The sequence below is a fragment of the Pristis pectinata genome, chromosome 5 (genome assembly GCF_009764475.1).
Source record: "Pristis pectinata isolate sPriPec2 chromosome 5, sPriPec2.1.pri, whole genome shotgun sequence".
Taxonomy (NCBI): domain Eukaryota; kingdom Metazoa; phylum Chordata; class Chondrichthyes; order Rhinopristiformes; family Pristidae; genus Pristis; species Pristis pectinata.
The window spans coordinates 6,510,098-6,537,042 of record NC_067409.1 but is presented as its reverse complement, the minus strand read 5'-3'; the positions used below and the strand labels follow the sequence as shown (position 1 = coordinate 6,537,042).

General features: G+C 48.4%; 1 protein-coding gene across 1 annotated transcript in view; it reads left to right on the top strand.

Moving 5' to 3' along the window:
- plcd1a (phospholipase C, delta 1a) overlaps nucleotides 1-26,945 on the top strand; it is a 101,362-nt gene that overhangs the window by 63,516 nt on the left and 10,901 nt on the right. The window contains 9 exon segments of the mRNA XM_052015397.1: nucleotides 4,634-4,763; nucleotides 6,474-6,651; nucleotides 6,654-6,701; nucleotides 6,978-7,179; nucleotides 11,183-11,327; nucleotides 16,270-16,422; nucleotides 19,080-19,223; nucleotides 21,325-21,472; nucleotides 26,177-26,293. Coding sequence (XP_051871357.1) covers nucleotides 4,634-4,763; nucleotides 6,474-6,651; nucleotides 6,654-6,701; nucleotides 6,978-7,179; nucleotides 11,183-11,327; nucleotides 16,270-16,422; nucleotides 19,080-19,223; nucleotides 21,325-21,472; nucleotides 26,177-26,293 — 1,265 coding nt within the window.

Genomic DNA, 26,945 nt, shown 5'->3' with positions numbered 1-26,945 from the left:
TTGGAAACCCCATTGGTTTAGCATCTGGTTCACTGGGTGATGTTTGCCGCACACTCCTTCTACTCACCCAGGGCCCCTGCTTCAAGCTCCCTTCCACTCAATGTTCCCCCCAAGCCACACCCCATCCTGACGTGGAAATATGTTGCCATTCCTTCACCGTCTCTGGGTCAAAATCCTGGGACTCCATTAAAGCACTGTGGGTGTACCCACACCTCAAGGGCTGCAGTGGTTCAAGATGGTGGCTCACCACCACCTTCTCAAGAGCAACTGCGGAAGGGCAATTAAATGCCTGTGAAGCCCACATCCTTGGAATTAAAATATGTACATAAAAAAAAAGTTGCCCTGATTCCCACAGTTCCTTCCACACCGGGGCCCCAGATCCTGCATGCCCCTTGCCCTTTCCATGGAGTCATAGAGCAATACAGCACAGATACAGGCCCTTCGGCCCAACCAGTCCATGCCGACCTCGGTGCCCACCCAGCTAGTCCCAATTTCCTGCGTTCGGCCCATGTCCCTCCAAGCCCCGCCCCTCCATGTACCTATCCAAGTGCTTCTTAAATGATACTATTGTACCTGCCTCAACTACGTCCTCTGGCAGCTCGTGCCACACACTCACCTCTCTTTGCATGAAAAAGTTGCCCCTTGGGTTCCTTTTAAATCTTTCCCCTCTCACCCTAAATCTATGCCCCCTAGTTTTGGACTCCCCTACCCTGGGGAAAAGACTGTTACCGTCCACCTTAGCTGTGCCTCTCATAATTTTAAACACTTTTATAAGGTCGCCCTTCATTCTCCTACGCTCCAAGGAATAAAGACCCAGCCCGCCCAACCTCTCCCTATAAATCAGGTCCTCGAGTCCTGGCAACATCCTTTCTTTTTCAATCTTTCTATTGAATTTCAAATTAATTCAAATTGATATACATAACATTAATAATTATACATAAGATACAAAGAGATCGGGATAACAATAACTTAATATTTATACTCACAAGGAGTAAAATATGTAGTCTAGACCTCCCGCACTCTTGCTAAGTGTACATGATGGGAAAAAAAATTGAAAAGAAATTTAATTATATGAAGAGAAAACCCCCGAATCAAAAAAAAGTATAATGTTAAACAAAAGCAAACCAAAAACTTCAAAGAAAAAAAATACTGGACTGATATTTTTTCGATTAAAAAAAAACACATTCTTATGTCCTCAGCTCTGCTCCTCTCCTGGCAACATCCTTGTAAATCTTTTCTGCACTCCTTCCAGCTTACCACATCTTTCCTCTAACAGGGCGACCAAAACTGTCCACAGTACTCCAAGTGCGGCCTCACCGACGTCCCAACTCCTGTACTCAGTGCCCTGACTGATGAAGGCCAGCGTGCTAAATTCCTTTTTCACCACCCTGTCTACCTGTGATGCTGCTTTCAACGAACTATGCACTTGCACTCCTAGGTCCCACTGTTCCATTACACTCGCTAGTGCCCTACCGTTCATAGTATAAGCCCAGGGCCCCTGTTTGTGATCTTCCTTCCATTCAACGGGACCCTGGTTCCCACATCCCCTTCGACTCACTGGGTCTCACTTGCTGCATTCTCTCCCTCTCCCCTGGGCCCCAGTTCTTGCCTCCCTTTCATCTCAACTGATTCTGTATCCCACATTCCCTTTAAGCTTGCTTGGGCCTTGTTTCCTGTGCTCCCTTTAAGCCTACTGGTTTCACTGGATAACTTCCCTTCACTGGATCCAGTCCTGCACCACCAGAATCCCAAGAGGCAAATGTCAAGAGGCAGTACACTCTTAAGGGCAAGACAACAGTTTTTGAATAGCAGAGAGACCTTGGGGTGCAAGTCCATGGCTCATTGAAAGTGGCTCCACAGGTAAACAGGGTGGTTAAGAAGGCTTATGGAATGCTTGCATTTATTAATCAAGGTATTGAGTATAGGAGTCAAGAAGTTATGATGCATCTCTATAGAACTCTAGTTAGGCCGCATTTCAATTATTGCGTGCAATTCTGGTCACCTCACTGTAGGAAGGATATCGAGGCTTTAGAGAGGGTGCAGAGGAGTTTTACCAGGATGCTGCCTGGATTAGAGGGCATGTGCTATCAGCAGAGGCTGGACAAACTTGGGCTCTTTACTCTGGAGCAGCAGAGGCTGAGGGGAGATCTGTTGGAAGTGTATAAAATTATGAGGGGCATAGATAGGGTGGACAAGCAATATCTTTTTCCCATTATTGAGTGATGCATTTAGAGGGGTATGCATTTAAGGTGAGAGGGGGTAGGTTCAGAACAGATGTGAGGGGTATGTTTTTTTTACTGAGAGAGTGGTGGATGCCTGGAATGCGTTGCCTGATAGGGTGGTGGAGGCAAATTCATTGGGGGCTTTTAAGAGGGGCTTGGATGGGCACATGAATGAGAGGAAAATGGAGGGATATGGGCAATCTGTAGGTAGGAGGGATTAGCAATGTCGGCACAACATTGTGGGCCGAAGGGCCTGTTCTGTGCTGTGCTGTTCTGTGTTCACACCCAATTACTGTGTAGGTGCTGGCAGTTTACTCTTGCCCTTGATTCCACCGCCACTGTACGAGGCTTTGAAAATAATTATGAGGTGAGTGTACGTTTTGCTCTGAAAGATTTGTGGTCAAACGAAAATCCAATCACAGCAGTCTCAGTGGTGCCCTCTGTTGACGAAAGGGTGAAGTGCTACCACCTGATGCTGAGAACATGGAACACAGAACAGTACAGCACAGGAACAGGCCCTTTGGCCCACAATGTCTGTGCCGACCACGATGACAAGTTGAGCTAAATCCCTTCTGCCTACACATGATCCACATCCCTCCATTCCCTGCACATTCATGTCTCTAACTAACAGCCTCTTAAACACCACTATCGTATCTGCCTCCACCACCACCCCTGGCAGCCCGTTCCAGGCATCCACCACTCTCTGTGTAAAAATTCTGCCTCGCTCATCCCCTTTAAACTTTCCTCCTCTCACCTTAAATGTGTGTCCTCTAGTACTTGACATTTCTATGCTGGGAAAAAGATTTTGACTGTCTACCCTATCTCTGCCTTTCTTAATCTTATAAACTATCTGGTCTCCCCTCAGCCTCCAACGCTCCAGAGAAAACAACCCAAGTTTGTCCAACCTCTCTTTATAGCTCATACCCTCTAATCAAGGCAGCATCCTGGTAAAACACCTCACCCTCTCCAAAGTCTCCACATCCTTCCTGTAATGGGGCGACCAGAATTGCACACAATACTCCAAGTGCAGCCTAACCAAAGTTTTATACAGCTGCAACATGACTTACTTGGTCTTACATGCCCAGAACGATGAAGGCAAGCGTGTCACACACCTTCTTTACCAGCCTACCTACTTGTTTTGCCACTTTCAGGGAGCTATGGCCTCTTGAGTAGTAGACTTGAGGATAGCACTTCCGTGTAGTACTGAGGGAGTACTGCACTGTCAGAAGGGCCATCTTTCAAATGACACCTCAAACCGAGGATGCAGATGCCGGAATCTGGAGCTAAAAACAAACTGCTGGAGGAATTCAGTTGGTCAGGCAGCATCTGTGGAGGGAAATGGCACTGGTATCAGTATTGATTTAGATGTTTCAGGTTGAGACCCTTCAAAGGGTGGTGGGCAGTAGCCAGTATCAAAGGGACCACTCCTTCCCCTCACCTCTCTAGACTGGCTATCTACTCTCTACTCTTTTAGTCCAGATGAAGGGTCTCAACCCAACACATTGACTGTCCATTTCCCTCCACAGATGCTGCCTGACCTGCTGAGTTCCTACAGCTGTTTTTTTGTTTGCATCAAAGTGAGGACCTCCTGCACTCTTGAGTGGACATAAAAGATACGACACCACTTCAAAGAAGATTGGGAATTCTCCCATCTATCCTGGCCCATCCCTCAGCTATTTTGCCATTTGTGGGATCTTGCTGTGTTCAGATTGGCTGCTTCACAACTAGATTATTACGTTCCTTCATTGATAGTAAAATGCTTTTGGATGTTGAGAAAGGTGCTAGATAAATACATCTTTCTTCCTGAATATTACCCTCTGCATAAGATTAATGTGTGGTCAGTAGGATTAGCGTATTGCCAATACCACTAGAATTGGAATTGGTTTATTATTGTCACATGTATCGAGGTACAGTGAAAAACTTTGTCTTGCATGCCATCCATACAGATCATTTCATGGCATCAGTACATCAAGGTAGTACAAGGTAAAGCAATAACAGAATGCAGAATAAAGTGTTACAGCTACAGAGAAAGTGCAGTGCAGGCAGACAATAAGGTGCAAGGTCATAACAAGGTAGATTGTGAGGTCAAGAGTCCACCTTATCGTACTAGGAGACCATCCAATAGTCTTATAGCAGCGGGATAGAAGCTGTCCTTGAGCCTGGTGGTACGTGCTTTCAGGCTTTTGTATTTTCTACCCGATGGGAGGGGGGAGAAGAGAGAATGTCCGGGGTGGGTGGGGTCTTTGATTATGTTGGCTGCTTTACCAAGGCAGCGAGAAGTGTAGACAGAGTCCATGGAGGGGAGGCTGGTTTCCGTGATGTGCTGGGCTGTAGCACTGATGAGGCAACTGTTTGGGTTTGGCTGGGACTGTGCCCCGCTGTTTGAGTTGTTTCCTTGCATCACTCTATAGATGGTTCCAACTTTATCTGCAAAAGGCCGATTTTGACAAGGACAACAAGATGACTCTGGAAGAAGTGAAGCATTTCATGCACATGATGAACATTGAGGTGGACGATATGCATGCAAAGGACCTGTTCAAGGTAGAGTACTTCATTCGGCCCATCGTGTCCATGCCAGCCATTGGGCACCCATCTGTATTAATCGCATCTCCCAGCACTAGGCCCATAGCCCTCTATGCCTGGGCGATTCAAGTGCTCATGTAGGCACATCTTAAATGCTGTTGGCAACTCTGCTTCCACCACTCTCAGTCAGTGTGTTCCAGGTACCCACCACTCTCTGGGTGAGAAAGGTCCCCTTCAGACCCCTTCTAAATCTCTTCCCCTTTACCCTAAATCTATGTTCTCTAGTTTTATGTACCTCTGATATGGTGAAAAGTTTCCTGCAGTCTACCCAATCTGTACCCCTCATAATTTAATATACCTCAGTCATGTCCCCTCTTAACCACCTCCGCTCCAGGGGAAGCAGACCCAGTCTCTCCTCATAACTGAAATGCTCCATCTAGTTACAGTGGCGAGAATCAGAAGTTGAGTTTATGATCCTACGCACAAGTCCATGTGTGCACAGGTGCAATGGAAAACTTACTTGCAGCAGCATCACAGGCACAGAGCATCAGAGACACAACATTCGCAAGAAAAACATGAATTAACATACAGCACAGTACAGGCCCTTCGGCCCACGATGTTGTGCCAACATTTTATCCTGCTCTAAGATCTATCTAACCCTTCCCTCCCACATAGCCCTCCATTTCTCTATCATGTGGCTATCTAAGGGTCTCTTAAATTTCCCTAGTGTATCTGCCCCCACAACCTCTGCCAACAGTGCGTTCCACACACCCACCACTCTCTGTGTAAAACACGTACCTCTGATATCCCCCTTATATCTTCCTCCAATCACCTTAAAATTATGCCCCCTCGTGTTAGCCATTATAAATATAAATTGTACACAATTTTTACAAGAAAGAACACAATTAGAACAAAAAAATACAAAGTCCATTGGAGTGCAAAGTGGTCAAAGTGTGGGAATGGGGTGAACTGTTTGCCCTTAAGAAAAGCACAGTTCATTGAAAGTGGCCGTGCAAGTGGACAGGGTAGTGAAGAAGGCGTTTAGCACGCTGGCCTTCATCAGTCAGGGCATCGAGTTTAGGAGTAGAGACATTATGTTGCAGTTATATAAGTCATTGGTGAGGCCGCACAGAGTACTGTGCACAGTTTTGGTCACCCTGTTACCGGAAAGACATTGTCGAACTGGAGAGGGTGCAGGAGAGACTTACGAGGATGCTGCCTGGACTAGAGGGCCTGAGTTATAGGGAGAGGTTGGCCACACTGAATCTTTATTCCTTGGAGCGTAGGAGAATGAGGGGTGACCTCATAGAAGTTTCTAAAATCATGAGGAGTATGGATAAGGTGGACGGTCATAGTCTTTTCCCCAGGGTTGGGGTGTCCATAACTAGAGGGCACAGATATGAGGGGAGAGATTTAAAAGAGAGCTGAGAGGTAACTTCTTTACAAAGAGGGTAGTGAGTACCTGGAATGAGCTGCCAGAGGAAGTGGTTGAGGCGGGTACAATTGTAACATTTAAGAGGCATTTGGATAGGTACATGGAGGGAAGGGGCTTGGAGGGTTATGGGCAACTGGGACTGGCAGGGAGGATGGTGTGGCTGGCATGGACCAGTTGGGCTGAAGGGCCTGTTTTCCGTGCTGTATTACTCTCTGACTCTAAGTTGGCCCAGATTCAGTAGGTGGCACTAGTTCCTCGATTCTTTCATCATTCCTGTCTTTGGCCTCCCTCAGAAATGCGACAAGTCGAAAGACGGAACCATCCACGGCAAGGAGATCGAGGAGTTTTACAAGCTGTTGACGGAGCGTGAGGAGATTACCACCATCTTCGGGGCCCTACAGCGACAAGGAGCAGCTGATGAACATAGAGAAGCTAACAGAGTTCTGAGGAAGGAGCAAAGGGAGAACGTGACCAGGAGTACGCAGCAAAGATCATAAAGACTTACGAAGTGGATGAGGAAGGTAGGGTGCCACCATCGCTTGTGAGGTTGCCAACTCTGATTGGAGGTTTATCACACGACCTCTCCCACTATCAGAACTGCACACAAGACCAGGTGCTGGTATTTAGGAGGACCTAGGGTACAAGGATATCCAGGTCCTTCTAAATTCCAACACTTCCAATCCTGGAATCTCCAGGTCAGTCCCAGAGACCTGGCGACCCCTTCTTCCAAGCCTTATCGTAAATACCATGTAGATATGATGTGAATGATAATTAACAGCGGTTTGTTTCGTTGTTAGCGAAGAATGATTTCTTCATGACCAAGGACGGGTTTCTGTTCTTCCTGATGTCGCCGGAAGCGGACATTTTCAACCCAGAACACAACAAGGTTTACCAAGACATGACCAAGCCACTCAATCAATATTACATTTCTTCCTCACATAACACCTACCTGACCAAGGACCAACTGGAAGGCCCCAGCAGCACTGAAGCCTACATCAGGTACTGAAGCCCTCTTGCAGCTTGGAGTTAGATGGGCAGATGTTTTTTCTCTAAGCAGGTTCTGGCTAATGTGAGAGGGGGCTAGATAGTGTGACCTAGGATTTCACAGCTCCATGGGAGGTACAGTGAGGGTCTTTGCGCAAGTACAAGAGGACTAGAATATGAAAGCAAGGATGTACTGCTGAGGCTTTTATAAGGGAAAGATGTGCTGGCCATGGAGAGGGTCCAGAGGAGGTTCACAAGAATCATTCCAGGAATGAAAGGCTTAACATATGTGGAGCATTTGAGGTCCCTGGGCCTGTACTCGATGGAGTTCAGAACGATGGGGGGAGAGGGGATCTCATTGAAACCTACCGGACACTGAACGGCCTGGACAGAGTGAACATGGAGAGGATGTTTCTATCAGTAGGAGAGTCTAGTATCCGAGGGCACAGCCTCAGAATAAAGGGACGTCCCTTTAGAAACTGAGATGAGGAGGAATTTCTTCAGCCAGATGGTGGTGAATCTGTGGAATTTGTTGCCACAGAGAGTGGTGGAGGCCAAGTTATTGGGTGTGTTTAAGGCAGAGATTGATAGGTTCTTGATTGGTAAGGGGGTTAAGGGTTACGGGGAGAAGGCAGGAGAATGGGGTTGAAAAAAAATCGGCCATGATTGAATGAGTGGAGCAGAGTAGATAATTCTGCTCCTATGTCTTATGGTTTATGGTGTATGACGTCGTGGGCCCAGCCTAATGAAAGACAAGAGACCCAAGGCAGTGGTCACTGCTCGGTGACCCTTAAACCACGCCATAAAAAGTGGTGTGGTTGACAGATGAAGAACGTAATCAGGAATTGCAGCAGGATGTTGATCAGCTGAGTAAGTGGGCCGAGGAATGGCAAATGGAGTTTAATTCAGCTAAGCGCAAGGTGTTGCGTTTTGGGAAGTCAAACCAGGGTAGGACTTTCACAGTGAACAGTAGGCCCTGGGGAGTGTTGTAGAACAGAGGGACCTAGGAGTACAAGTACATAGTTCGCTGAAAGTGACGTCACAGGTAGTCAAGGGTGGTCAGAAGGCATTTGGCACACTAGGTCTTCATCAGTCAGAGCATTGAGTATAGAGTTGGGACGTCATGTTGCAGTAGTACAAGACATTGGTGAGGCCACACCTGGAGTATTGTGTACAGTTTTGGTCACCCTACTACAGGAAAGATGAAATTAAGCTGGAAGAGTGCAGAGGAGATTTACAAGGATGTTGCCAGGACTCGTCCAAGTTATAGGTTGGACAGGCTAGGACTTTATTCCTTGGAGCATCGGAAACTGAGGGTGATCTTATAGAGATGTATAAAATCATGAGGGGCATAGATAGGGTGAATGCAGTTTGTCTTTTTCCCAGGGTTGGGGAATCAAGAACTAAAGGCCATAAGTTTAATGTGAGAAGGGAGAGATTTAATAGGAACCAGAGGGGCAACCTTTTTCACCGAGGGTGTTCAGTATATGGAACGAGCTGCCAGAGGAAGTGGTTGAGGCAGGTACATTAGCGGCATTTAAAAGGAACTTGGACAGGTACATGGGTAGGAAAGGTTTAGGGGGATATGGGCCAAACGCTGGCAAATGGGACTGGCTTAGATGAGAATTTTGGTCAGCATGGACAAGTTGGGTCGAAGGGCCTGTTCCGTGCTGTGTGAGTCTATGACCCTATACCATTTTGAAATGTTTAAAGGAAAGTATCAGGGAGGTACCGAGTTCTTGAGGTTCACAAGTTGAGTCAGGATTGGGCCACTGTTGGATCGGAAGTTGTGGATCGAGTGCGGAGTCAGGGATCAGATCGGGACCCCATGTTTAAGGGTTGGAGCAGAGTCCTGGGCCATATCAACAAATTGGGATGGGACAAAAGTTGGAGGCCATCGGGGAGGGAAATAAAATTGGCAGGTGGAGCAATAATGGGATGGGGTTGGATTGGGGGGTGGGGGTGGGGGGCACAAGGATGAGGAAGTAATTCAGGTGGGGTTCCCAGTCCTCATCTGCTCAGACATGGTCAACCTGAGTGTTTCCATGATAGATTTAATTCAGCACAATGTGAGCCAACAACTAGAAGTATTGTTTCATGGGAACTGAGTGTTACCTGTGCATCTGACTCAATTGTGACTGAGAGTGCCCAGCTGAACTTCCAAAGCGGTATAATTTTACGAAATCATTGCAATTGGCAATTCTCTCTGTAAATGACGATTTGCCTAGCACGTGGAAACGGCATCATGCATAAAAACTTCTAGACATGTATTTGTATTTGTGGAGGGGAGCCTGGTAATTGTATTTTAGAGTCATAGAGCATGGAAACAGGCCCTTCGGCCCAACTGGTCCATGCCAACCAAGATGCCCATCCAAGCTAGTCCCATTTGCCAGCGTTTGGCCCATGTCCCTCCAAACCTTTCCTACCCATGTACCTGTCTGTTAAAGCTGTTATTGTACCTGCCTCAACCACTTCCTCTGGCAGCTCATTCCACATACCTACCACCCTTTATGTAAAACAGTTGGCCCTCAAGTTCCCTATTGACTCTTCCCCTCTCACCTTCAACCTATGTCCCTCTAGTTTTTGATCCTCTGTGTGAAAAAGTTACCCCTCAGGTTCCTATTAAATCTCTCCCCTCTCACCTTAAACGTGTGCCCTCTAGTTCTTGATTTCCCAACCCTGGGAAAAAGACTGAGTACATTCACCCTATCTATACCCCTCATGATGTTATACACCTCTGTAAGATCACCTCTCAATCTTCTATGCTCCAAGGAATAAAAGTCCTAGCCTGTCCAACCTCTCCCTATAACTCAGTCCCTCAAGTCCCTGCAACATCCTTGTAAATCTTTTCTACACTCTTTCCAGCTTAATGACGTATTTCCTATAGCAGGGTGACCAAAACTGAACACAATCCTCCAAGTGCGGCCTCACCAAAATCTTGTACAACATTTATATGATGACGAAGGTGAGGTAATTGGGTGGTGTATAGTGTCTGTAGGGAGAATTCAGGGAGTGGTGCTTCTGATTAGATGGGAGTGTGCTTCGGTCATTGGATAGAGAAGTTGGAATGTGCTTTGCTATTGGAAGAAGGTGTCTGCAGAAGAAAAACTGAGCAAATGAAAATCAAAATAACTGCAGATGTTGGAATTCTGAAATAAAAACACAAAATGCCAGAAAAACTCAACAGGTCAGGCAGCATCTGTGGCAAGAGAAACAGGTCTGAAATATTCAACTGCTTCTCTCTCCACAGATGCTGGTGGACCTGCTGAGTTTTTCCAGTATTTTCAGTGTACATTTTAGCAAGTTGCCCCTTCTGTTAGTTCATCGTTCAGGTCACAGATAATGCAGTATAAAAACGAGGAAGTTCAACCAAACCTTAATATATCACTGATGAGGCTTCATATGGAGTCTTATGGCCAACGCTGGCCTCCATAGCTTGGAGAGAACATTAGAGCATGTCTAGAATGCTCTCAGACATAAGTGTTTTCAGTTACAAGGTCAGGACAAACCAGGACTGTTCTTCTCAGTGTAGGAGAGGTCCATCTTTCCCTCAATGTCAGCAAAACAAAAGAGCTGGTCATTGACTACAGGAAGGGGGGTGGTGCACACACTCCTGTTTACATCAACGGTGCTGAGGTCGAGAGGGTTGACAGCTTCAAGTTCCTTAGAGTGAACATCACCAACAGCCAGTCCTGGTCCAACCACGTAGACGCCACAGCCATGAAAGCTGATCAGCTTAGATGCACCATAGAAAGCATCCCATCCAGATGCATCATGGCTTGGTGCATCCGTAAAAATTGGTGTGGGTCAAAGGGGACATGCCAAATTTCCTTAGCTTCCTGAGGAAGTAGAGGCACTGGTGAGCTTTCATGGCCGTAGCGTCTATGTGGTTGGACCAGAACAAATCATTGGTGATATTTGCACCAAGGAACTTGAAGGTGTCGACCCTCTCGACCTCAGCACCCCCTCCTGTGCCATGAGAATCACGCTAAGCCGAGCCATTGGATCTCACCCACAGAGCACTCAATAAAGGCTGCCGCTGTGTGGAGCTGGACTGCTGGGATGGACAGAACGGAGAGCCAGTCATTTATCATGGCTACACCTTGACCTCAAAAATCCTCTTCAAGGATGTCATACAAGTCATAAATACTTATGCCTTTAAGGTAAGCTGACACTGCTCTGTGCAAACCTCAGAATCAGGTTATTATCACTGAGCTATGACGTGAAATTTGTTGTTTTGCAGCAGCAGTACAGTACAAGACATAAAAACTTACCATAAGTTACAAAAATAAATAAATAGTGCAAAAGAGGAATAACGAGGTAGTGTTCATGGATTCATGGGAAATCTGATGGCGGAGGGGAAGAAGCTGTTTCTGAATCGTTGAATATGGGTCTTCAGGCTCCTGTACCTCGTCCCCGATGGTAGTAACAAGAAGAGGGCATGTCCCGGATGGTGAGGGTCCTTAGTGATGGATGCCGCCTTCTTGAGGCACCACCTCTTGAAGATGTCCTCGATGGCGGAGAAGGTTGTGCCTGTGATGGAGCTGGTTGAGCCTACAACCCTCTGCAGCTCCTTGCGATCCTGCACATTGGAGCCTCCATACCGGGCAGTGTCAAGTGGAAGTTACAAATGAACTTACAAACTAGGTTGAAAGTCAACCACTCATTTCCTTGAGCCTGCTCCGTCATTTAATATTGTGGTTGATCATATAATGATAACCTTAACTCCACATCGTGACTACCCCCAGTAACCTTCCACTCCCTTGCTTATCAAGAGTCTCTCTGCCATAGAAATATTCAAAGATTCTGCTGTCCTTTGAGGAAGAGAGTTCCGAAGACTCATGACCCCCCAAGAGGAAAAAGACCCTCATCTGTCTTAAATGGGTGACCCCATATTTTTAAACTTTAAAAATTCTATTGGTATTGGTTTATCATTGTCACATGTACCGAGATACAGTGAAAAGCTTTTGTTTGCGTGCCATCCAGATAGATCATTCTTCATATAAATACATCAAGGTAATAAGAAGGCAAACAGAATGCAGAATATAGTGTGACAGTTACAAAGTGCAGTGCAGCAGACAAAGTGCTAGGGCAACGATGAGGTAGACTGAGAAATCAAGTTTTTGTAGCAGCTAGCTACACTACAATAGAATAAAGACACGGAGTCTGTTGCTTGAAGTCAGAAGTCGATTGCTCGACAGGGGTGCGGTGCGCCTTTTAATACCGAAACTCTTCCCGCGCTTCAGTCCCCGCGCTGATGTCACGCGCGGGTCACCTGACCTTCCCACACGCGGGCTTTCCTAGCCCAACGATGGAGAAGAAGGAGGGCCCCGCGCCATCTTGGGTTGGGGCCTCTGACGACGCTCGCGATCTCGGGAGCCGGTTCGATACCGGTAAGGTGAGTCACCAGAATTTCATGTTTTAGCGTATGAGAGGTCCGTTCAAGAGACTCATAGCAGAGGGATAGAAGCTGTCCTTGAGCCTGATGATACATGGTCTCTATCTTTTGTATCTTCTGCCCAATGGGAGGGGGGAGAAGAGAGAATGACTGGGGTGGGAGGGGCCCTTGATTATGTTAGCTGCTTTCCCAAGGCAGCGGGATTCTGCCACAAGGAAATATCCTCTCCACATCCACCCTGTCAAGACCCTCCAAGTAGCTTTAAATCCTGCCCCCTAAACTCCAGCAGATACCAGGCCAGTCTGTCCAACCTTTCCTCATAAGACTGCTTGCCCATTCCAGGTATCAGCCCAGTCAGCCTTCTCTGAACTGCTCCCAACACATAAGATAAGATTTCTTTATTAGTCACATGTACATTGAAACACACAGTGAAATGCACCTTTTGCGTCGGGTATTCTGGGGACAGCCCCGCAAGTGTCGCCACGCTCCCGGCGCCAACATAGCATGCCCACAACTTCCTAACCCGTATGTCTCTGGAATGTGGGAGGAAACCGGAGCACCCAGAGGAAACCCACACAGACACGGGGAGAACATACAAACTCCTTACAGACAGCGGCCAGAATTGAACCCGGGTCGCTGGTGCTGTAAAGCATTATACTAACTACTGCACTACCGTGCCTGCCCTGTGTGTATGTGCATTTACATCCTTCCTTCAGATAAGGAGACCAATGCGATGCACACCCGATTATGGAGACACAAGAGGCTGCAGGTGCTGGAATCTGGAGTAACCTCACCTCCTTTACTTATCCAATTCCAGCACTGGCAGCCCTTTTGTGTTCCTGCTTATCTCCCTCCAGCAGCTGTCTCCCATCTTTGCCCTCCCCTCCCCTCCTCCCAGCTTGCTCCATCTGTTTTTTTTGCTTTTTTCCACTCTCTCCGTCTGCCTCCATCTCTCACCCACCTGCCACTGTCTCCCAGCTCCACCTGCCTGCTCCCCTCCCCTACCTGACACCATCTGCCTGTCATCTTACACTCCTCCTTATTCCACCAATCACCTCGGACTCGCTTTTCACCACTTCCCCTCTCCTCTCTATACTGGCCATCTCCCCTGCCCGCTCTCAGCTTTTAGAACAGCACAGCACAGAAAACAGGCCATTCGGCCCTTCTAGTCTGTGCCGAAACTTTATTCCGCTAGTCCCATTGACCTGCACCCAGTCCATAACCCTCCAGACCTCTCCCATCCATGTATCTATCCAATTTATTCTTAAAACTTGAGTGAGCCCGCACTTACCACGTCAGATGGCAGCCCGTTCCACACTCCCACCACTCTCTGAGTGAAGTTCCTCCAATGTTCCCCCTAAACCTTACCCCTTTCACCCTAAAGCCGTGTCCTCTCGTACTTATACCCTGATGAAGGATTTTGACCCAAAACGTCAACAGTTCCTTCCCCCCACCGACAGATGCTGCTTGACCCGCTGATTTCCTCCAGCAGATTGTTTGACACACCTAATTATATTGCTCCGAAGCATTGTACCTCTAGAACTCAGTCCCTTTGCTTTGTCTGTAATTCTGCGATCCAGCTTTTAATCATCAGATGAGACTGACTCCCAGCAATATGATCAAAGTGAAAAGGGTCCCGATCAGAGTATGGTGAGCAGATGATAATATGCTTGGCAATCAACTAGCTCATTTTCATAACTTAAGCTTTTACTGTCCCAGTTGTTTGATGTGGCTGCTTAAAAACTAGTTTTAAGCAAATCAGCTGGTTTCCTGCCCTCCAGCCGGAAATCTTATGGTTGTCCCAGTCTGTGTCAAACGCAGACTTGAGTAAAACACAGCTGGCACAGGAACAAGCTGTGGATAGAAACCTTCCACGGTGCTTGCGGAGGGAGAACCGAAAGGTTGATTCTCCCAGTGTCCACTTCCGAACCCCTCGGCCATTCACTGTCCTCCTCCCTCTGGTGTGCCGAGTTGCTCTCCATGGTCCATTATTGCCTCTCCCGGTGTGTCTGGAGTAGTTTTCCCTCACAGAACGCCTTGCAGCTCCCACCACAACCCCGTCCTCTTCAATTCTCCTCCAAGGGGATGGTTTAGAATACGACGGGATGGGTGAACAGTCATAGAACATAGAACATTACAGCACAACACAGGCCCTTCAGCCCACAATGTTGTTCCGACCTATAAATCTCGCCTAAGACTATCTAACCCCTTCCTCCCACATATCCCCCTATTTTAAATTCCTTCATTTGCTTATCTAGTAATCTCTTGAATTTGACCAATGTACCTGCCTCCACCACCACCCCAGGCAGCGCATTCCATGCCCCAACCACTCTCTGGGTAAAAAAAACCTCCCTCTGATATCTCCCTTGAACTTCCCACCCATTACTTTAAAGCCCCTGCCCTCTTGTATTGGGCATTGGTGCCCTGGGAAAGAGGCGCTGGCTGTCCACTCTATCTATTCCTCTTAATATTTTGTACACCTCTATCTCCTCTCATCATCCTTCTCTCCAAAGAGTAAAGCCCTAGCTCCCTTAGTCTCTCCTCATAATGCACAGGGAGCAAACCAGGCAGCATCCTGGTAAATCTCCTCTGCAGCCTTTCGTGGGTGCGTGAAATTGATCCTGCATGCAAACTGGACCCAAAGGAATGGACTGTTACTGAGCCTCAGCACAGAAGTGGGCCATGCACAATCCAGTCTTTGTTCTCCATAACAGCCACCTCCCACCCTACTCCCTCTTAGTCTATCCACCTAGGGATAATTTATAAAGGGAACGAGTTGCCAGACGAAGTGGTTGAGGCAGGTGCAATAACAGCATTTAACAGGCATTTGGATAAGCACAGGGATGGGAAAGATTCCGGGGGGATATGGACCAAATGTACAGGCATGGTGGTGCAGCATTTGGCGTGACGCTATTACAGCACCAGCGACCCAGGTTCAATTCCGGCCGCTGTCTGTAAGGAGTTTATACATTCTCCCCGTGTCTGCGTGGGTTTCCTCCGGGTGCTCCGGTTTCTTCCCACATTCCACAGACATACGGGTTAGGAAGTTGTGGGCATGCTATGTTGGCGCCGGAAGCGTGGCGACACTTGTGGGCTGCCCCCCAGAACACTCTATGTCAAAGATGCATTTCACTGTGTGTTTCGATGTACGTGACTAATAAAGAAATCTTATCTTAGGTGGGACTGTGGCTCAGGTGGGCATCTTGGTCAGTATGGATGAGTTGGGCTGAAGGGCCTGTTTCTGTGCTGTATAGCTCTGTGACTGAGCTATCCTCCATTCCCTTCTCTCTCATGTACTTAGTTTTCCCTTAAATACACGTTTGCTTTTCACCTTGACCACAGCCTCTGTGACGGAGTTGTATAGTCTCGGGACTCTTCTCTCACTCATGACTCGGTTTACCGCTGTCTTATTTATAATGGTGACCCCCCCCAGTTTGATCTACTGCAGGAACACCCTCCACACTCCGATGTGATGAAGCCCTTTCTGCATCTTACCAGATCATTCCAACCAGACCGTGCCAGACCAGAGCTAACCATCCATACAGTGGCTTCCCACCAGTGGGTGCACTTGAGACCTGACCCCCATTCAAGAGGGCGAGTTATGCGGACCTCACTGTCTCCAATGAATCAGTGCTTCCCATTCCCATCCGCTGATTGCAGACAGCAGCTTGGACTCCCTGCTAACATGATGTGGTGTTCATTTCCAGGCTTCTCCCTACCCTGTTATCCTGTCTCTGGAGAATCACTGCAGCATAGAACAGCAGAACGTCATGGCCCAACACATGAAGACCATCCTCGGGGACAAGCTGCTGACCAGGACCATCGACGGAAAAGTGCCCACCCAATTCCCCTCACCTGAGGTAAGGAGCAGACTGTGCAGTCAGGGCTTTATCCAAACAATAGAGGACCAACCCAGAGAGGGCCCTGCTGGCCAACACGTTTCTGTGGACCCTGTGGCGTCTGGTATCTCTCCACCAGCCATGACCATAGAAATGACAGGTGCTCGAATTAGAGGAGCAGAGAGATCAGGTGCGTTGTAAAGCTGGAGAGAGGTACAGGGGCTGGAGGGGGTTACAGAGGGGTGCAGGGGCTGGAGGGGGTTACAGAGTTATGGAGAGGTGCAGGGGCCGGAGGGGGTTTCAGAGATAGGGAGGGGTGTAGGGGCCGGACGAGATTACAGAAACAAGGAGGGGTGTAGAGGAGGGAAGGGGTTACAGAGACAGGGAGGGGTGTAGGTGCCGAGGGGTTACAGGGGCAGGGAGGGGTGTAGATACTGGAGGGGGTTACAGAGGCAGGGAGGGGTGCAGGTGTGGGAGGGGGTTACAGAGGCAGGGAGGGGTGTAAATGCAGTGTGTACACAGTGGATGAAGCGTAGTAAGGACATGGAGAAGGATCGAGTGGCACGTTACCTGAAGCTTGTGCTGGATCAGGTGAGCAGCAACTCTGCAACTGAGAACAGGGACAAGAGTTTTAAATTGACCGAGAGCCAGTGTTGGACAGTGAGCTGAGGCCATGAAGGGTGAGCAGACCTTGGGGTGTGTGTCAGCGGCACTGGGCAGGTTGCAGGTTGTGGAGGCCTGGTTGGGACTCATGCAGAGGGCAGTCTCAGTTCGACACACCTCCCCGGGCTATTGAAGGCGGCCCCTAATCCGAGTGGCAGCAGGAGGATGCAGGAAATTCCACTCATTGCTTCTTTTATGGGAATGTGCCGGGAGCTCGTATCAAAACAAGCAAACGTTTCATGGGGGTGGGAGAAAGGAGGGATTCAGCAACCAATGTGCCGGTGCATCAAGGTCGGCACAACACCATTCACGGGCTCCACTCACCCAAGTACAAATGGGGTCTGTGTAATCCTACACAAGCCTGCCTTTGTTTGAAAGAAGTAGGGCAAGTTAATCGTTTAACTGCTGGTTGATGGTCGCAGAACCATACAGCTCAGACATAGGCCCTTCGGCCCACAATGTGTGTGTTATCCAGCAAGCACCCAATCTAGAACCATAGAACAGTACAGCACAATACAGGCCCTTCGGCCCACCATGTTGTGCCGACCTTTAAACCACACCTAAGACTATCTAGCCCCTTCCTCCCATATATCCCTCTATTTTAAATTCCTCCATTGCTTATCTAACAATCTCTTGAATTTGACCTACGTACCTGCCTCCACCACTGTCCCAGGCAGCGGATTCCGTGCCCCAACTACTCTCTGGGTAAAAAACCTTCCTCTGATATCTCCATTGAACTTCCCACCCATTACTTTAAAGCTATGCCCTCTTGTATTCAGCATTGGTGCCCTGGGAGAGAGGCGCTGGCTGTCCACTCTATTCCTCTTAATATTTTGTACACCTCTATCATGTCTCCCCTTGTTTTTATGCTGTGTATGATTCGAAAGGTCAGCAATGGATCATCCGACCAGGATAGAGAGGTAAGTCGGGTCAGGAGTGGGTTCAGATTGTGTGGGGATGGGCAGTGATGAGGGACCTCAGAAAGATGAAGGGAGGGGGTCAAGGTCTATGGCGGTCCAGCCTGTTGGAATCTACAAGATGGTCGCAGGTATACAGGGCGGTGAAGAAGGCGTTTGGCAGGCTGGCCTTCATCAGTCAGGGCACTGTGTGTAGAAACTGGGATGTTATGATGCGGTTGTACAAGACGTTGGTGAGGCTGCATTTGGAGTGTTGTGTTCAGTTATGGTCGCACTGCTGTAGGAAAGAAGCCATGAAGCTGGAAAAAGTACAGAGGAGATTTACAAGGTTGTTGCCGGGACTCGAGGAACTGAGTTATGGAGAGAGGTTGAGCAGGTTGGGACTTTATTCATGAAGGTCAATCATATAGAAGTATATAAAATCGTGAGGGGCATAGATAGGGTGAACGCACACAGTCCTTTTCCCAAGGTTGGGGAATCAGGAACTAGAGATATAAGATACTGCATCTTTATTAGTCACATGTATATCGAAACACACAGTGAAATGCATCTTTTGCATAGAGTGTTCTGGGGGGCAGCCCACAAGCGTCGCCACGCTTCTGGCGCCAACATAGCGTGCCCACAACTTCCTAGCCCGTATGTCTTTGGAATGTGGGAGGAAACCGGAGCACCCGGAGGAAACCCACGCAGACACGGGGAGAACGTACAAGCTCCTTACAGACAGCGGCCGGATTTGAACCTGAGTCGCTGGCGCTGTGAAGCATTATGCTAACCGCTACACTACCGTGCCTGCCCCTAGGGCATAGGTTTAAGGTGAAAGGGGAGAGATTTAAGACAAACCTGAGGGGCAACTTTTTCACCCAGAGAGTAATCCGTATATGGAACGAGCTCCCAGAGAAAGTGGTTGAGGCAGGTACATTAACGACATTTAAAAGGCACTTGGACAGGTACATGGATCGGGAAGGTTTAGAGGGATACGGGACAAACGCGGGCAGATGGGACTGGCTTGGATGGGCACCTTGGTTGGCATGGATCTGTGCGCTATGACTGTGGTCACTAACACACCTTGTTGCTTCTGTTCTGGTGGATGATTTGCAGCAACTGAAGGGGAAGATCCTGGTGAAGGGCAAGAGGCTGAACCGGCTGGAGGACGATCAGAGTGCAGAGAACGACGAGGTCTCGGATGAGGACGAGGCTGCCGAGGTGCAGGAGGATGAAGAGAAGCAGAAGGCCAAAGGAAAGGTGGGTCCCTTCGCCGGCGTTCCCTCTCCCCTCCTTCGCCCTCCTTCCCTTGTGTATTCACTCCCTCCCTCCTTCATTCACTCACCCTCTCATCCCCACCCTCCCCACTCTCCCTCCCTCCCTTCCTCACTCACTCAGCCCCACCCTTCTCAGTTGCCTGCTCCTTGCCTGAATCTCCTTCCTTGCTCACTTCCGGCCCCCGTTTCCCTTGCTCCCCTTCCATTCGGCCCATCCTACTCGGGCTAGCTCACCAGCTATTGCCTGTTCCCACTCTGTCTCCATGTTCTGCCGACATTCATCCAGTTTAATCTACTTTCCTTTCATGGCGTGAGTTACCCATCACTGTTGCTTCTCTCCTAGCCCTCCCTCGTAAAGTTTTACCAGTTACCTGGCATTTAGCACACTGGCCTTCATCAGTCAGGGCATAGAAGGCATTTAGCACGCTGGCTTTCATTAGTCAGGGCACTAGGTACAGGAATTGGGACGTTATGTTGCAGTTGTACAAGATGTCGGTGAGGCTCCACCTGGAATATTGTGTTCAGTTTTGGTCGCCCTGTTATAGGAAAGATGTCATCAAGCTGGAAAGAGCGCAGAGATTTATGAGAATGTTGCCAGGACTCGAGGGCCTGAGTCACAGCGAGAGGTTGGACAGGCTAGGCTTTATTCCTTAGAGTGTAGGAGGGTGACGTTATAGAGGTGTATAACATCACGAGGGGCATAGAGAGGGTGAATGGGCACAGTCTTTCTCCCAGGGACAGGGAATCAATATCTAGTGGGCATAGGTGCAAGATGAGAGGGGAGAGATACAATAGGGACCCAAGAGGCAACTTTTTTACCCAAAGGCCGGTCCGTATATGGAACGAGCTGCCAGAGGAAGTGGTTGAGGTAGGTTACATTAACAACGTTTAAAAGACACTTGGACAGGTACATGGATAGGAAAGGTTTAGAGGGATATGGGCCAAACACAGGCAAATGGAACTAGCTTAAATGGGCCAGTTGGGCCGAAGGGCCTGTTTCCGTGCTGTATGAGTCTATGATCTGGCCCTGAGGGATAACATTGGCATCAGGTAAAGGTTAAACTGCAGCTCGTCGAATGGGAAGTAGTGTAGGGCGGGTGTGTAAAACCAGATTGCTGATTGGCTGGCCCCAAGATGTGGGTGGGTTCTAACCTGTCACTCACTGTCCCTGTCTATCAGCATAACCACACCCCCTTCTTCTTCACCCCTGACATCGTTACCCCGCCTCCAGCGTACAACAACTTGCTTTCATATAGCACCCCCTCCTGACATTCCCTCTCCCCAGATGAAGCTGTGGAAGGAGATACAAGGGCAAAGCTGGGTCAAAGAGGAGCATCTTCGTGATGGGGGCAGTGGGGAGGTCTATGGTGGAGATTTCAAAGCTGGGAGCCCTGCTATCAAGGTTTTGGTCACCTTTTTACAGGAAAGATGTTATTAAACTAGAAAGAGTGCAGAAAAGGTTTACCAGGGTGTTGCCTGAATTTGGGGGCCTGAGTTACAAGGAGAGGTTGCGTAGACTGGGACTTTATTCCCTGGAATGTCGGAGATTGAAAGGTGACCTGATGGAGGTGTATAAGATCCTGAGGGGCATAGGCAGGGTGAAAGGGAGGGGGTGCTAAAAACAAGAGGGCATAGGTTTAAGATCAGAGGCGAGAGATTTAAAAGGGACATCAGGGGCAGCTTCTTCATGCAAAGGATGGTGCGTATTTGGAACGAGCTGCCAGAAATAGTGGTTGAGGAGGGCACATTTAAAAGCTATCTAGATAAGTACATGGATAGGAGAGGTTTAGAGGGCTATGGGCCAAATGTGGGCAGCTGGGACTAGCTTGCTGGGCAACACAGTCGGCATGGACGAGTTGGGCCAAATGGCCTGTTTCCCTGCTGTATGACTCTTATGACTAGAAGCAGGCGAGTGCTTGGCCAGAACTGGAGGAGGGCAGGGATCCCACAAGGGTTGAGAAGGGCCCCAAGAGATCTTTCAACAGGTGGTGCAGGGTAATCCCCGACCCAGGTACCTACCACCCATCTCGACAAGCACTGAATGTGCCAGGATCACTTGTGTGGCTGCCACCTCTTTTCTCCAGGTCAAGCTGTCCAAGGAGCTGTCTGACCTGGTCATCTACTGCAAGAGTGTCCACTTCAATGGGTTTGAAGATGCCATGAACAACCAAGTCTTCTATGAAATGTCATCCTTTGTGGAAAATAAGTTCAATAAACTGGTGCAGGATTCAGGTAAGCGGAGATTGGGAATATATTGACAGGTCAGGCAGCGTCTGTGGAGAAACAATCTGTCAAAAAAAACAAGCGAGCTTTCAGCTGCAGAAAGGGTGGGAGGGAGATGGATGGGATACTTGCTGAAGCCAACTGCTAGGAAACAGAGGTGGATGCGTGTTTCTCTGACTGGAAGTCTGTAGCAAATGATGTACCGCAGGGTTTGGTGCTGGGACCTTTGCTGTTTGTACTATGTATCAATGATTTGGATGAGGATGATTAGTAGGTTTGCAAACGTCACAAAAATTGGTGGAGTTGTAGAGGGTGAAGGAAGTTGTACAGTGGGACGTAGATCAGCTGGAGAGTTGGGCAGAGCAGTGGCAGGTGGGATTTAATCCAGACAGGTGTGAGGTAATGCACTTTGGGAAGTTAAACTCTGGTGGGACATATAGAGTATTTGGCAGGGGCCTTAGGAGCATTGACGTAGGTAGATACCTCGGGATGCAAGTTCATAGTGGCGACACAGGTCTACTTTTATCACTCACCAACTTTTATCACTCACCAACTTTTATCGATACACCATAGAAAGCATCCTATCTAGATGCATCACAGCTTGGTACGGCAACTGCTCTGCCCAGGACTGCAAGAAACTGCAGAGAGTTGTGGACACAGCCCAGCGCGTCACAGAAACCAGCCTCCCCTCCTTGGTCTTTACCTCTCGTTGCCTTGGTGAAGCAGCCAGCGTAATCAAAGACCCCACCCACCTGGGTCATTCTCTCCCATCAGGTAGAATATACAGGAGCCTGAGGGCACGTACCACCAGGCTCAAGGACAGCTTCTACCCCACTGTGATAAGACTATTGAACAGTTCCCTTATACGATGAGATGGACTCTGACCTCACAATCTACCTTGTTGTGACCTTCCACCTTATTGTCTACCTGCACTGCACTTTCTCTGTAACTGTAACACTTTACTCTGTACTGTTATTGTTTTTACCTGTACTACCTCAATGCACTCTGTACTAACACAATGTAACTGCACTGTGTAATGAATTGATCTGTACGATCGATATGCAAGACAAGTTTTTCACTGTACCTTGGTACAAGTGACAATAATAAACCAATACCAATACCAATAAAGTAGTGAAGAAGGCATTTGGTATTCTTGCCTTCGTGGGCCAAGGCATTGAGCGTAAGAGTTGGAACATCATGTTATCATTGTACAAAACATCGGTTAGGCCACAGTCGGAGTATTGTGTACATTCTGGTCACCACACCACGGGAAGGATGTGGTAGCAATGGAGAGAGTGCAGAAGAGATTCAGCAGGATGATGCCTGGAGTGAAGGGCTGTGGTTATAAGGAGAGGTCGGATGGACTGGGTTTATTCTCACTGGAACATAGGAGGCTGAGGAGTGACCTTATGGAGGTTTATCAAATTATGAGGGGCTTGGATAGTCCGTATCTTTTTCCTAGGGTAGGGGAGTCTAGAACTAGAGGGCACAGGTTTAAGGTGAGAGGGGAGAAATTTAAAGGAGATCTGAAGGGTAGGTTTTTCACACAGAGGGTGGTGAATACTTGCAGTGAGCTGCCAGAGGAGGTGGTGGAGAAAGAGACAGTTACAGCATTTAAAAGACATTCAGAAAGGTACATGGATAACAAAGGCTTAGGAGGATATTGGCCAATTGCAGGCAAATTGATATTGGTTTATTATTGTCACTTGTACCGAGGTACAGTGAAAAACTTGTCCATGCATACCAATCATACAGGTCAATTCATTACACAGTGCAGTTACAATGGGTTAGTACAGAGTGCATTGATTTAGTGCAGAGTGCATTGATGTAGTACAGGGTAAAAACAATAACAGTACAGAGTAAAGTGTCACAGCTACAGAGAAGGTGCAGTGCAATAAAGTGCAAGGTCACAAGAAGGTAGATCGTGAGGTGATAGTCCATCTTATCGTATAGGGAACTGTTCAATAGTCTTATCACTGTGGGATAGAAGCTGTCCTTAAGTCTGGTGGTACATGCCCTCAGGCACCTGTATCTTCGACCCGATGGAAGAGGAGAGAAGAGAGAATGACCCAGGTGGATGGGGTCTTTGATTATGCTGGCTGCTTCACCAAATGGGATGTATAGATAGACATCAAGGTTGGCATAGACGAGATGGGCTGAAAAGAGGGTTTCTGTGTTGTGTGACGCTATGATAGATTAATGAATGCAGTTAGAGAAGAAGTGAACGTAAGGATGTGTAAACATTTCCTTCACACCCCCTTCCCGGTGGTGCTACTACATTCATGGACTCTTAATTCCACCTCTCTCAGTTATTTCGTTATTGTCACTTCAGCATTCCTCTTTGCACTACATCAGTTTGCACTCCAGCCTTTGCACCATTCTGTTGTTTTGCACTCGTGGCTGTATTTATTGCAGTATTTATTACCATATCTACTATTTACTCTGTGGGCTTCACACGAACAAGGAATTTCATTGCACCCTGATTGAATGGTCTAATCTAATGGAAATCCAGAGCTGTCGGAAATGCCCAATGTGTTAGTGGAGAGAGAAAATGTGGGTCTATATTACAGATCTGAAACGTTCCTCTCTCCACTGACGCTGCCTGACCTACTGAGTGTTTCCAGCATTTGCTGTTTTTATTTCAGGTTTTCGGCATCTGCAGCCTGTTGATTTTCAACACATTGGCAGGGACAGGCCACAGAGCCTGAACCCCCAGTTCAGCTTCACTCTCCCGTCCCACTTTGGTGGGCAGGCTGGTTCCCTCAAGTGTCCAACAGTCCACCAACCCCGGTGCCTGAATATACTCAGCCTCTTGTGGCAGAGAGAGGTCATCTGGTAACCCACGCCTCCTCCAGGATCAGTGCTCCTGGGAAGAGGAACCAGCCTCTTCAGAATTCGCTGAGACTGCATGTCACTCTTGGAAGCTGTGCAGAGAGCCGATCCATGCCAGTCAATTACTCAAGACTGGATCCGTAGAACATAGAACAGTACAGCACAGGAACAGGCCCTTCGGCCCAACACATCTGTGCTGAACATGATGCCAAATTAAACTAAATCTCCTCTGTCTGCACATGACCCATATCCCTCCACTCCCTGCACTTTCATCAAACAGCCTCTTCACCACCACGATTGTATCTGCTTCCACCACTCCGCATGGCAGCCCGCTCCAGGCACCCACTGCTCTCTGCATTAAAAAAAACTTGCCCCGCACATCTCCTTTAAACTTTCCCCCCTCTCACTTTAAATGCATGTCCTCTTGTGTTTGGCATTTCCACCCTGGGAGACAGATTCTGACTGTCTACTCTATCTATACCTCTCATAATTTTATAAATCCTGAAATGAAAACACAAGAGACTGCAAGAGAGACACAAGAGAGGCAAGCATGATAGTGTAGCGGTTAGCATAACGCTATTACAGTGCCAGTACCCAGGTTCAATTCAGACCGCTGTCTGTAAGGAGTTTGTACGTTCTCCCCATGTCTGCATGGGTTTCCTCCGGGTGCTCCGGTTTCCTCCCACATTCCAAAGACGTACAGGTTAGGAAGTTGTGGGCGTGCTGTGTTGGCACCAGAAGCGTGGCGACACTTGCAGGCTGCCCCCAGAACACTCTACACAAAAGATGCATTTCACTGTGTGTTTCGATGTACATGTGACTAATAAAAAAATCTTGTATTAAAAAAAAAATGCTGGAACCTGGAGCAAGAAGCAAACTGCTGGTGGAACTCAGAGGGTCGAGCAGCATCTGTGGGGGGAGATGGATGGATGAAGGGTCTCAACTTGAAACGTCAACTGTCTGTTTTCCTCCACAGATGTTGAGTTCCTCCAGCAGTTTGTTTTCGACAGCTGAAGTATAGGTTAGCTTGGTGGCTCTGTCTACAGCCAAGACCACGTGTTGGAAAGGCAGTCACCTTTGAGGTGTACAAAATCTACACACAGCAAGCTCCCGTCAGCAATGTGATGATCCTCTGCTCTATGTGTTGGATTGAATGCTGTTGTATCAGTGCCGTGAGATTGTACCTGAGAGGGCACTGGTCTGGGGTCCTCGTGTAGCCCAGAAGAGTCTCGATCCGAAATGTCGACTGTCCACTTCCCTCCACAGATGCTGCCTGACCCGCTGAGTTCCTCCAGCGTCTGTGCATTGCTCCAGGTTCCAGCACCTGCAGCCTCTTTTGTCTTGTGTCTCTTGTGAAGGGGGGGAGCTCTTTGAAACCAACCGAACACTGAGGGGCCTGGACAGAGTGGACGTGGGGAGGATGTTTCCATCAATAGGAGAGTCTAGGACCAGAGGGCACAGCCTCAGAATAAAGGGACGTCCCTCTAGAACTGAGATGAGGAGGAATTTCTTCAGCCAGAGGGTGGTGAATCTGTGGAATTCGTTGCCACGGAGGGCAGTGGAGGCCAAGTCATTGGGTGTATTTAAGGCAGAGATTGATAGGTTCCCGATTGGTAAGGAGGGGTTAAGGGTTACGGGGAGAAGCCGGGAGAATGGGGTTGAGTAGAAAAAAATTGACCATGATTGAATGGTGGAGCAGACTCGATGGGCCGAATGGCCTGATTCTGCTCCTATATCTTATGGTCCTGTGTTCCCTGGAGGAGGTCTTGCAACCTCAGGTTGGGAGAGGGAGAGTGCTATGGACAAGGTCACTGATGGGACGGCTGACGACAGTGTGGCTGAGAGCGTTTACATTCTGACAGGCCTGTTTGTCTCTTGCAGGCACCCCCTTCATTCAGCTCAATGCCCGACAACTGAGCAGGATTTACCCAGCGGGCCTGAGGACGGACTCCTCCAACTACTCCCCCGTCAACATGTGGAACGCCGGCTGCCAGATAGGTAGACCTGCTGGACTTAGTTGCCAGCTCTTTGAGGTGCTTCCCTGGAGGTCTGATCACGTGACCTAACCCCCCTCCCCACCCGCTGTTGGTCACCTGACCTGTCCATCTCGCCCTCGCTCCACCTTCCTTCACCACAAAGCAGGCACTGATTGGACTACACTTGCCTGTCAGTCAAACCAATCGCCCTACCGCATTGCGCGGATCGCGTGGTGGGATTTTGTCTGAAACCCTGGTGATGGGGAGGGCGGCAGAAGCTAGGCGGTGGTGTCACTTCAATGTCACTTGTGCGCAGTGTATGAGCATTTGCAGGACATTTAAAACAAGTTCAAGTTTATTGTCAAGGGCACACACACCCAGGGTATAAATGCCATGAATATTCGCATTTTGCAGCAGCAGCACAGTACATTGCAAATGTGACAACCATAAATTACATAAACTTAAGTTAACATTGATAAGATGCAGAGCTGGGCTGAGAAGTGGCAGATGGAGTTCAACCCAGAAAAGTGTGAAGTGATACACTTTGGGAGATCGAATTCGAAGGCAGAATACAAGGTTAATGGCAAGACTCTTAGCAGTGTGGAGGAACAGAGGGTTCTTGGGGTCCATGTCCATAGATCCCTCAAGGTTGCCTCACAAATCAATAGGGTTGT